This window comes from Tetrao urogallus, assembly GCF_951394365.1.
Source record: "Tetrao urogallus genome assembly, contig: scaffold_307, whole genome shotgun sequence".
Lineage (NCBI taxonomy): Eukaryota > Metazoa > Chordata > Aves > Galliformes > Phasianidae > Tetrao > Tetrao urogallus.
In genome coordinates, this window is record NW_027638941.1 from 1 (window position 1) to 12,215 (window position 12,215).

The 12,215-nt window shown below is 51.7% G+C and overlaps 1 protein-coding gene across 1 annotated transcript; it reads left to right on the forward strand.

The window, feature by feature from the left end:
- Window positions 1-619: 619 nt before the first annotated feature.
- On the forward strand, window positions 620-7,302 carry LOC306957628 (putative ATP-dependent RNA helicase DHX34; the record flags this gene model as incomplete). Its single annotated transcript, XM_079551109.1, is given in 10 exon segments — window positions 620-686; window positions 689-833; window positions 836-864; window positions 965-1,033; window positions 1,035-1,074; window positions 2,111-2,211; window positions 3,077-3,304; window positions 5,060-5,236; window positions 5,306-5,429; window positions 7,169-7,302. Coding segments are annotated over 10 exon segments (1,114 nt in total), but the record flags the coding sequence as incomplete, so codon positions are not given.
- Between the last annotated feature and the right edge of the window lie 4,913 nt (window positions 7,303-12,215).

Consider the following 12,215-nt stretch of genomic DNA (forward strand, 5'->3'; position numbering starts at 1 on the left):
GCAGAGTTGGAGTTTTGGGGCAAAATTGTGAATCTGGAGTTGAATTTTTTTGGGGTTAAAATCCTGAATCTGGACTTCATTTTTTGTTGTTGTTTCAATCCTAATCCTAACTCCCCTAACTGGGATTCTGGGGACTGATGTCACCTCTGGGAATGAGGTTTTTGGGGCTCAGTCCTACCTCAAGATTTGGGTTTTTGGGGCTAAACCCCTTGCCAAGATTTGGGTTTTTGTAGAGTTGAATCCCTTCTTTAGGGTTTGAGTTTACTGGGGCTAAATCCCACCTCGAGATTCACTGTTTTTAGGGCTGAGACCCTTTTGTAGGATTTGTGTTTTGGGGCTAAATCCCACTTTAGGATTTGGACCTTTGGGGCTAAAATCCAACGTCAAGATTCGGAGGCTGAATCTCTTCTGTAGGATTTGCGTTTTTGGGGCTAAATCCCACCTCCAAGTGTGGTGTTTTTTGGAGCTGAATCTCTACTGTTTGATTGGTCTTTTCGGGGCTGAGTCCCACCTGAAGATCTGGGTCTTTTGAGGCTGAATCCCACCCAGGATTTGGGTTTTTTGGGGTCTAAATCCCACCTCAAGATTCACTGTCTTTGGTGCTGAATCCCTTCCGTAGGATTTACAGAATTTCGGGGCTAAATCCAAAGCCTTTTTGGGGTTTTTGGGTTTTTTTTTGGGTTCAATCCCCCCTCAGGACGTGAAGTTCCAGCTGCGGCACGACGTGGCAGAGCTGCAGGCTGCATCCAGCTCCATCCTGAGCACATCCCAGCTCTCCCTGCTTAAAGTGGTGCTGTGCCGGGGGCTGTACCCACAGCTCGCCATCCCCGACCCCTCAACGACAGCCGCAAGGATTCCGACCAGGTGCCCCAATAAAACCGGTGCTTTTTGGGGAGCAGACTCATTTTTCCTCTCTGTTCTCTTCAAATTAATTTTTGGGGGGCTGATTTTGCTCTTTCTGCAGATTTTTCACACCAAGAGCAAGCAGGGCGTCGTGCTCCACCCCACTTGCGTCTTCGCCACCAGCCCTGAAGCTGCTGCACGGCCGGGAGCGGACGGAGCGTGGCACCGAAGGTGGGAGAGAGCAAGAATGGGGCTTCAGGGGCAATATTTGGGGTTTTTTAGGTCTCCCGTTGATGATTTGGGGGTTTTTAGGCCATTCATTGGTGATAATTTTGGGGGGGGGGAGGGAGTCACCCATTGGGGATAGTTGGGTTTTTGGGTCACCCGTTGGCTATAATATTGGGGATTTCAGGTCCCCCATTGATGATTTTGGGTGTTTTGGGTCTCCCATTGATGACTGGGCGTTTTTAGGCCGTTCATCAGTGATAACTGGGTTTTTTTTGGGGTCACCCCATTGCGCATACTTCGGTTTTTGGGTCATTTGTTGATAATTTCTGTTTTTTTGGGGGTCACTCTTTGGCGATATTTGTATTTTGTTGGTCACCCATTGTGGATCCTGGGTTGGTTTTGGGTCACCCATTGGCAGTATTTGGATTCGGGGTCGCCTGTGGATGATTTGGGGATTTTTTTGGGTCACCCATTGATGATTTGGGGTTTGGGGGCCATTCATCGGCAATATTTGGGTCTTCTTGGGTCACCCGTTGATGATCTGGGGTTTTTGGGGTCACCCACTGGGGATACTTGGGTGTTTAGGTCATTTGTTGGTAATATTTCGGGGGTTTTGGGTCACTTGTTGATGATTTGGGTTTCCTTGGACCCCTCATTGGCAATATTTGGGTTTTCTAGGTCACCCGTTGATGATTTTGGGTTTTTTGGGGGGTCACCCACTGGGGATACTTGGGTTTTTTGGGTATCCCATGTGTTATTTCAGGGGGTTTTAGGCCACTCATTGGCAATATTTGGGTTTTTTGGGGTCACTCTCTAATGATTTTAGGATTTTCTAGGCCATTCCTTGGCAATATTGGGGGTTTTTTTTGGCATCCCATTGGGGATGCTTTGTTTTTTTGGGTCACCTGCTGACTTGGGGAGCTTTGGGTCACCCAATGGCAATACCATTATTTTTGGGGGGACTCCCAATGGTAATCTTGGGTCCCTGGACACGGGGAAGGACTGAAACCAGCTGAGATGTCCCCGTGTCCCCCCACAGAGGACGGGCTGAGCTGCCACCACCAGCTCCTTGCCTTTGTCTCATTGCTGGAGACCACCAAGCCCTACCTGGTCAACTGCATCCGCGTCCCCGCGCTGCAGGTGGGCTCCCCGTGCTGCACCCTCATCCCCTTCCTCTTCCTCCCCATCCCCTTCCTCTTCCTCCCCGTCCCTTTCTCCCTCTTCCCCTCCATCCCCTTTTCCTCCATTCTCTTTCTCTTCCTTTTCTCCATTCTCTCTCTTCTTCTCCATCCCCTTTGCCTTTTCTCTTCCTCTCCACCCCCTTCTTCCCCTTCCTCTTCTCCTTTCTCTTCATCCCTTTCCTCCTTCTCCTTTTTTTTCCTCTCCATCCCTTTCCTCTCCTTCTTCCCCTCTCTCTCTGGCCCCTTCTTCTTCCTCTTCATCCTCTTCTCCCTCTCTATCCCTATGCCCTTTCCCTTTCCTCTCCATCCCCTTGCCTTTCCTCTTCCCCTTCCCTTTCCTTTTCCCATATCCCCTTCCCCTTCCTCACATTCTATCCTACTTCCCCCTCCCCAGGCTCTTCCCCTAGCCCTTCCTCTTCCCCTTCTTTGCATTCTACTCCATTTCCCACTTCCATCCCCTTCCTCTTCCTTTTCCTCCCCTCCCCCTTCCTCACATCCTGTGCCCCTTCTTTTCCCCTTTACTCTCCTTCCCCCTTTACCCACATCCCACTGTTTTTCCTCTCCTTCTTCCTCTCCATCCCCATCCCCTCCTCCTTCTTCGCATCCTGTTCCCCTTCCCCTCCATCCCCTTCCCCACGTCCTGTGCTCTTTCCTCTCCTTCTTCCCTTTCCCCTTCCTCTCCCTTTTTCCTCCCCTTCCCCTTCCTCTCCTTCCCTTTCCCCCTCCCTCATCCCGTTCCCTTTCCCCTCCACCCCACAGCCCCTTCCTTTTCCTCCTCCCCACCCCTCTCCCCCATAACCCCTCTCCCCTTTTTCCCCCCCCAGACCCTCCTGCTCTTCTCCCACTCTCTGGACACCAACGCAGACTGCACACTGCAGCTGCTCCTCCCAGACCCCGACTCAGCCCTGCGGCTCCTGGGGACGGCGCTGCGGCTCCGTGCCGCCTGGGAGCTTCTCCTGGATCAGCACTTGGGGGGCAGCAGTGGGGCAGAGCCCAGGGAGGGGGATGCGACCAAGCTGAGACGGGGGCTGCTGGAATTCCTGCAGGAGAAGGTGGGTATGGGGGGAATTTGGTGGGGTTGTGGTGGGGTTGGTTGAGTTCTGTAGGGTCGGGTTGAGTTGGGTTGGGGGTTGGTTGAGTTCTGTAGGGTCGGGTTGAGTTGGGTTGGGGGTTGGTTGAGTTCTGTAGGGTGGGGTTGAGTTGGGTTGGGGGTTGGTTGAGTTCTGTAGGGTCAGGTTGAGTTGGATTGTGGGTTGGTTGAGCTCTGTAGGGTCGGGTTGAGTTGGGTTGGGGGTTGGTTGAGTTCTGTAGGGTGGGGTTGAGTTGGGTTGGGGGTTGGTTGAGTTCTGTAGGGTCAGGTTGAGTTGGGTTGGGGGTTGGTTGAGTTCTGTAGGGTGGGGTTGAGTTGGGTTGGGGGTTGGTTGAGTTCTGTAGGGTGGGGTTGAGTTGGGTTGGGGGTTGGTTGAGTTCTGTAGGGTGGGGTTGAGTTGGGTTGGGGGTTGGTTGAGTTCTGTAGGGTGGGGTTGAGTTGGGTTGGGGGTTGGTTGAGTTCTGTAGGGTCGGGTTGAGTTGGGTTGGGGGGTTGGTTGGGTTTTTTGGTTGGGTTTTTTGGTGGGGTTTAGTGGGATTTGGTTGGGGGTTTGGTTGAGCTTTTGATGGGTTGAGTTGGGGTTGGGTTGGGATTTTGTGGGGATCCACAGGGGTTTTGTTGGGGTTTGGTTCGGGTTGGGTTGGGTTTGGTTGGGATTTTGTGGGGTTTAGTTGAGTTTTGAGGGAGGGTTGTGGGTTTCGGTTGGGGATTGGTTGGGTTTTTTGGGTGTTTTGTGGGATTTGCTTGGGGTTCAGTTGAGGTTTTGATGGGTTCAGTTGAGGTTTGATGGGGTTTAGTTGGGTTTTGTGGGGTTGGGTTGGGGGTTTGGTTTGGTTTTGGTGGGGATTGTTGAGATTGGTGGGGTTGAGTTGGGTTGGGCTTTGGTTGGGATTTTGCATGAGTTTCTTTGGCTTCTGAGGGGGTTTGTTGTGTTTGGTGGGGTTTTGTGGGGCATTGGGTTTCGGCTGGGGCTTGGTGGGTTTTTTGGGGGGGTTGTTGAGGTTTCCTTCGCGTTTTGTTGAGTTTTGTGGGGTCTTGGTGGGGTTTGTGGGATTGTGATGAGATTTGCTTGAGGTTTTGATGAGTTTTGGGGGTGTTTGTTGAGTTTGGTTGAGGTTTTATTTGGGCTTTATTGGGACCGGATCGGTTTTGTGGGGATTTGTTTGGGTTTGGTTGGGTTTTGTGGTGCTTGGTTGGGAAATTACTTGGGCTTGTAAGGTTTTGGTGGGGGGTTTGGTGGGGTTTTGTGGGGCTTGTCGCATTGGGTTGTGTTTGGTTGGGTGGTTTCATGGCACGGAATTGGGGAACTTTGAAACATGAAAAGTTTTAGTCTTTTCATGACGTGAAATGGGGGCAGTTGTAGCATTTTGATGATGCAAAATTGGGGACGTCCAACGGAACTTGGATGAGTGGGATGGAATCCTGTTATAAGAGGGGCATGGCCATACTGGGAGGCATCCCATAGGCTGGAAACCAGTGCAAAGGGGACAAGAGCTCACTGGGAGCCCAGTGTGGAGCCACGAGGTGACGCTGGGGCTGCAGAACCCCTGCCTGGAGAATGGGGGGGGGATCCCATCAATCCCGAATGAGGATGGGCCCCGATTTGGGGAACTCCTCCCTTGGAGACAGAACGCACCCCCAGCACGTGGCATTGGCTTGGAGGAGGGCCTTGGGGCGACCCCACGGCTCCCCCCACCCCCACCCCACATTCCCCCAGGTTCCGTACCGCCTGCGCCAGCTGACAGCCCTGCAGCAACGCTCGCTTTACGTCGGACCCCAAACGGTGACCGCGACCCCGCAGCTCCCGGGGCTTTTCCAAGGGATGGAGATGAAACCCCACGAAACGAAGGGCGGTCACCGCGTCTCCCAGTTCCTCACCTACAACTGCCTGGCGGTGAGTCGTGCATCCCTCAGCCCCTCCTCGCCCCGTCGTCCCCTCCTCACCTCCCCGTTTCCCCTACAGACGGATGCAGACCTTTACAATGAGTGCCTCCGGAGCTTCTGGACGTGTCCCCACTGTGGGCTCCATGCTCCCTTCACCCCCATGGAGCGAGTCTGCCACGAGAACGCGTGTCGGCCGCCGGACGGTGGGGCCTCGGGGATGGGAAGGGTGGGGAGGGGGGTCCATAGGGGACAACGTCCTGGCTTCTATGGGGATGGGGGGTCTGGGTTCTATGGGGACAGTGTCCTCGGTTTGGTGGGGACAGGGATCCCAGGTTCAGTGGGGACAGGGGTCCTGGCTTTGGTGGGGACAAGGATCCTGGGTCCTGTGGGGATGGGGGTCCTGGGTTCTATAGGGACAGCGTGCTGGGTTCAATGGGGACAGGGGTCTTGGGTTTGGTGGGGGCAGGGATCTTGGGTTCTATGGGGACGGGGGTCCTGGGTTCGGTGGGGACAGGGGTCCTGGGTCCTGTAGGGACAGCGTGCTGGGTTTTATGGGGACAGGGGTCTTGGGTTTGGTGGGGACAAGGATCCTGGGTCCTGTGGGGACGGGGTCCTGGGTTTGGTGGGGACGGGGGTCCTGGGTTCTATAGGGACAGCGTGCTGGGTTCAATGGGGACAGGGGTCTTGGGTTTGGTGGGGGCAGAGATCTTGGGTTCTATGGGGAACAGGGGTCCCAAATTCTGGAGGGACGGGTGTCCTGGGTTTGGTGGGGTCAAGGATCCTGGGTCCTGTGGGGACGGGGTCCTGGGTTTGGTGGGGATGGGGGTCCTGGGTTCCATGGGGACAGTGTGCTGGGTTTTATGGGGACAGTGGTCCTGGCTTTGGTGGGGACAAGGATCCTGGGTCCTGTGGGGACGGGGTCCTGGGTTTGGTGGGAATGGGGGTCCTGGGTCCTGTAGGGACAGCGTGCTGGGTTTTATAGGGACAGGGGTCTTGGGTTTGGTGGGGGCAGGGATCTTGGGTTCTATGGGGGCAACGTCCTGGGTTTGGTGGGGACAGGGACCCTGGTCTCTACGGAAGGAAAGAGTTTTGGGGTCGGTTGTGGAGAGAAAAAACAAGAAGAGGGTTTTGTTTTGGTGATGGGAAAAGGGTTTTTTTTGGGGGTGGATATGGGAAAAATTGGGGTTTGGGGGGGTTGGTTCTAAGGGGGAAGAAAAGGGGCTTTGGGGGGTTGGTGATGGAAAAAGGGGTTTTGGGGGTCGGTTTTGGGGAAAAAAGGAGTTTGGAGGCTGGTGCTGGTAAGAAAGAAAAGGTGGGGGGGGAGTTGGGGTTATGGGAAAAAAGGGGACTTCAGGATTGGTGTTGGGAAGAAGGGGTTTTTGGGGTTGGTGATGGGGGAAATGAAGGGGTTTTTGGGGTTGGTGATGGGGGAAATGAAGGGGTTTTGGGGAGTTGGTGATGGAGAAAAAGGGTTTGGGGTTTGGTTTGTGGAAAGAATGGGGATTTGGGGGGTTGGTGGTGGGGATGAAAAAGGTATTTTGGGGATCGGTTGTGGGAATCAAATGGGATTTGGGTGTTTTGGTGATGGTTAAAAAGGGGTTTGGGGGCTGGTGACGGGGGGGAAAATGATTCGTCTTTGTTTCATGATCCCGTCTTTGTTTTCATCCAGATTCCAACCGTTGACGGTTGGACTGGATGATCTTTTAGGTCTTTTCCAACCTTGGTGCTTCTATGATTCTATCATTCTATCATTCTATGGTTTTGGGGGTTGGTTATGGGGGGGAAAAAAAAGGGTTTGGGGGTAAAAAAAAGGGTTTGGGGGGGTGATGATAAAAGAAATGCATTTGGAAGGAGCGTGGTTTTGGGCTTGATGATGGAAGAACGAGGTGTGGGGTGGAAGCAGGAGGGTGGGATCCCTCTCTACCCTTAACCTTAATTGCAGCCCCCCCAGAAGAGGAAGCCCAGAGCTGCCCCCAGACCTCAGCCCTACAGCGGCCGTACCGCTGCGATGTGTGCCAGCAGGATTTCACCTTCACCCCCACTGAGATCCTCCGGCACCGGCGGCAGCACCGCTGATGGGAGAAACCCTAAAAAGGATTTGGGACATCCTGTAAGTCAAATAGGGGGGATCTAGGGTTTTCTTTTGGGAGGGGTTGGGAGGGAAAAGGTGGAAATAAATGGGTTTTTGGAGGAGCGTCAGAGCGCTGCTGTGCCGTTGGTGAGGGAGACACAGAATTGATAAAAAAAAACCCCAAAAGACCCCCAGATTGACACCCCAGACCACGATATCACCAAGAATATCCCCAAAAATACGATACAGCCCAAGGAGGGACCCTGAAAAAACCCCAAATCGTTGGAAGGTGACTTGAAATATGCGGTGTTGGCAATGGTTGACCCCCCATATCGCTGACTGTGACCCAATCTTGCCATCAATAAGCCCCCAAAAAAGCCCCAAATCACCAACAGGTGACCCAGAAACCCCGATATTGTTGTTGGATGACCCCCAAAAAACTCTGTTTTGGATGACCCCAAAACTCCAACATCGTCCACAGGTGAGCCCGAATCTCCCAAATTAGGAACGGATGACCCCCCCCCCCCAAAAAAAACCCAACCTTGCCATTGGATGACCCCAAAAGAACAACAAAATCACTCTGATCCCCCCCAAAAACCCAATATTGCCATGGGATGACCCAACAAAACTCCAGTGTCGCCAACGGATGATCGAAACAAACACCAAATCCACCACTTGTGACCCCAAAAACCCCAACGTCGCCAACAGATGACCCCAAAAAAACCCAATATTGCCATCAAGTGACCCCCCCAAAAAACCCCAAGTCACCCAGTTGACCTCAAATCCCCCAAATGCCATAAAATATTGCTGAGAAACCCCAAATCTTCATCGTTTTACCCTCACAGCTCTGATAGATGAAGACTGGATCACGTTCGTTATCGCCGTGTTCGTTATCAGCCCACGCCACGGGTCGTTAGCGTGGCATGGGGGGGCTGCGCTGCTAATTAAACTCATTTGCTGCTAATTTGTAGCTCTGCAGCCAGAAGAATCCTCATCACTGAACAACGTCGTGACGATTTTGGGTAACGATCCGCTGCGAGAACAGAACGCATTGGGGTTTTAATTAGTAGCGTTTTGGCTTAATTATGCAAAATTAAGCTTCGCTGGATGCGGAATGGGGGAAAAACGGGGAAATTTGTTTTTTTTCCTTTAAAAATAGATTTATTTTTTTTTTCCCCCTTTTTGGCTTCTCTTCTGTTCCCCTTGTCGGGACTAATATATCTGCGATTAATTAGCAGGTAAATTAGCAGAGGTGGGACATTGCCACCCGGCCCCCAGAAATTAATGAAGCCGGAGGTTTTAAGCTGCTTAATAGTTAATTTTTAGGGAGGGGAATGCAAATTTTTGGCTCCTCCTCCATCACTGCTCCCTTTCCACCACCATTTGTGGGTTTTTTTTCACGTTGCCAACCCAAACTTTGCTGGATTCCTTTGGTTTGTCCTCATTTTTTCCAGAGGATGGGGGGGGGGGGGAGGGTTGGGTTCCCTGTTGCCGTGACAACAGGGTGGGATGGGAGATGCTGTTGCCATGGCAACAAGCATCGAAGGAGTTTTCCCTTTTGGGGGGGGGAAAAAAGACTCATTTTTTTTTTTAACCTCACAACCTCAAAAATCTCCGTTCACCGTGTGGGATTCGGCACCCAAGAACATCCGTCATTTTGGGGTCAGAAAGCAGCGGTTTGGTGTTAGAAAGTGAGTTTTGAGGTCTTGGGTCAGACCCAAGTAGAAGAGCTCCAAGTGGTCCCCAAAGTTGCCCAAATTTGGGCACCCAGAGGCCCCATAGAACTTCCAAGGGCTCTATAGACAACTCAGCAGCCCCATAGGATGAACGGTAGCCCCATAGGGCAACCAGTGACCCCATAGAGCTTCCAAAGGCCCTATAGAGCAGCTGGGGGCCCGCAGAGCAACCGAGGGTCCTACAGGACACTCAAAGGCCCTACAGAGCAACCATGGGTCCCATGCAGCTTTCAGAGACCTATAGGGCACTCGAGGGCCTTACAGAACCCTCTGAGGCCCTATAGAGCACTCGAGGGCACTATGGGTCACCCAAGATCTTTGTGGACCTCCCAGGGGACCCATAGAGCGCCCACGGGCCCTATATGGTGCCCAAAGGCCATATAGAACACGCAGGGTCCCCACAGAGAACTTAAAGGTCTCAGAGGGCACTCAAGGACCCTATAGAGCCTCCAAGGGCCCTAAAAACACCCAAGGGATCTATAGAGCCTCTGGGGGCCCCATAGAGCACTGTAAGGCCCCATAGGTCACCCAAGGGCCCTATAGAGCTTCCAGGGGGCCCATGGAGCACTCAAGGATCCTATAGAGGACCCAAGGTCCTTATAGTGTCCTGTAGAGCACCCAGGGACCCTATAGGCCATGCAGAGGACCAATAGAGCTCCTAAAGGCTCTATAGGGCATTCAGGGATCCTATAGAGCAGCCAAGGGCCCCGTACAGCCACCCAAAACATTTTGACCATAATTTATGGAATTCGTAAAATAGTCCTAAAAATACAAAGTACCAACATAAAGATAAATGGCAAATAAGCCAAAAATAAGCCAAACCAACCCGTTTTGGTCCTTCCTCACCCCTTCCCCCCCCCAAAATCAGAGCCCCTCATCAGGAATTCATTCCCCCCCCCCGGTGGCAGTGGAGCTTCGTTAACCTGAGTGTGAAAACGAGCAGCTCTGCCCACCTCTCCCTAATCTGTTCCCTCCTATGGGGATGCAGCACATCCGGTCATCAGGAATGGAGTTTGTCATTAATTTGACGAGGGAGTGTGAGAAACGCTGCTGTCCGACTTCGTTAGCACGCCCCCACTAATTGGGGGAGGGGATGCGGCGCTCCAGGGCTCGTCAGCGCGTGCTGTTAATTGGGATTGAGGGCGGGGAGGGCTTGAGGGTTTTCTTCTTGTTTTAAGGCAAAAAAAAAAGGAATTGTTCAGACAAAAAAAACAGTGCTGCAAAAGGGGGACGGGTGGAGCGATGTCTCCTCGTCCTCGCAGCCCCATGGAAATGTCCATGGGAGTTTTGGGGGGGAAAAAAAAGCCAAAAATGGTGTCCACCCCTGAAAACCCAACGCTTCATTCCCCAAAAACCCAATGGATCGTCCCCCAAAACTTTTAAATCCCCCAAACCCTACGGATTGTACCCAAAAACCAATAAATGCCTCTAAATCCAATGGGTTTGTACCCCAAACCCCAATGTTTCATTCCCCAAAAATGGGTTGGTTCTCCCCTAAAAAACAGATGATTTTGAACCCAATGGGTCGTTCCCCAAACTGACAACCCAATGGATTGCACCCAAAAAGAAACAATGGATAACTCTGAACCCAATGGATCAATTCCCCAAATCCCAATGCTTAGTTCCCCAAAACTCAACGCTTTGTTCCCCAAAAATCCAATGGTTTGTTCCCCAAAACTCAACGCTTTGTTCCCCCAAAACTGTGAATAATTCTAAACTCCATGGATGGTTCCCCAAAAACTCTTCATTCCCCCCAAACCCAACGAATCGTTCCCCCCAAATAAACAACGGTTCATCCTTTTGAACCCAATGTTTCCCTAAATCCTATGCTTTGCTCCCCAAAAGCCCGAAAGATCGTTCCCCAAAACCCAACTTCATTCCCCAGTCGATCCCCCTTCCACATTTCCAACAAATCTGGGACTTTTTCCCATTTCTGGCACCAAACTTCAATTTCCTTTGCTCATTTCCAACAGCTTTGGGTCATTTTCCCACTCATGGCACAAAGACCCTCTCTAGAAAAAGAGTTTCCCATCATCCCAAATAAGGGGAATGATTTGCATTTCCTGAAGGCGAAATCAATTCCTTCCTTTGAGGAATTCCCACCCCTATGGGAACATCACACATTCCCAAAGCTGCCTGCATCCCTTCTCCTTATTATTTAGGAGTTTTCTGCTTAATTTCACCTTTTTCCACCAATTTTTCTTCCTGGTTTTCCTTCTTGCCATCATTTCTACACTCGCCGCTTTGCATAAGCCGCTATTATCAACTATTATCCAAATTAAGCTGCAGCAATTAGGCTAAAAATACGAGATGATCCCAGCTCTGATGATAAAAGAGCAAAGGAAATATCTCCGGGGCATCCGTTGTGTGAAAGGGAATCTTTGCCACTCTATTTTCCGCCTCTCTTCCAACTCGTGCTCGTAATTAAGCCAAAAGGGGAAAATCGTCGTCTGTCTCTCTCTCAGTTAAATCATCGTCTCCTTAATTAAGTCGGTTTGAAAGTGGAGGGACGACGAACCTCCTGGGGGAAACGTTTGGGTGTTTCCATTGTTTTTAGGGCAGGAAGTGCCGTCAGATGTTTGTAGGTCCAGTCCTCATTTCTGAGGAGGAGGGGTGAAAAGCAGGGAAGGAAATAGGAGGAGAGAGGAGGGATGAGTTGAGCCCTTCTGCATCCCCTTGGTGGCACGAAAGTTGTGGGATGGTTGGGTTGGAAGAGGCCCTAAAGATCATAGAACCGTGAGATCCTACAATGGTTGGGTTGGAGGAATCCTAAAGGTCGTAGATCCCATGGGATCCTATGATTGTTGGGTTGGGGTGGGCCTTTGAGATCCTCAGATCATGAGATCCTCCAAAGGTTGGGTTGGAAGAAGCCATAAAGTTGATAGAACCATGGGACCCTACAGTGGTTGGGTTGGGAGAGTCCCTAATGAGCAATGAACTGTGAGATCCTACAATGGTTGGTTGGCGGAACCCTAAAGATCCATGGGATCTTACAGTGGTTGGGTTGGGAGAGTCTGTAATGATTATAGAACCATGGGATCCTACAGCGGTTGGGTTGGAGGAACCCTAAAGATCACAGAACCAACAGTTGGGCTGGAAGAGGCCTTTGAGACCCTAAAACCGTGAAATCCCACAATGTTTGGGTTGGGATGGGCCATAAAGGTCATAAGATCATGGAATTT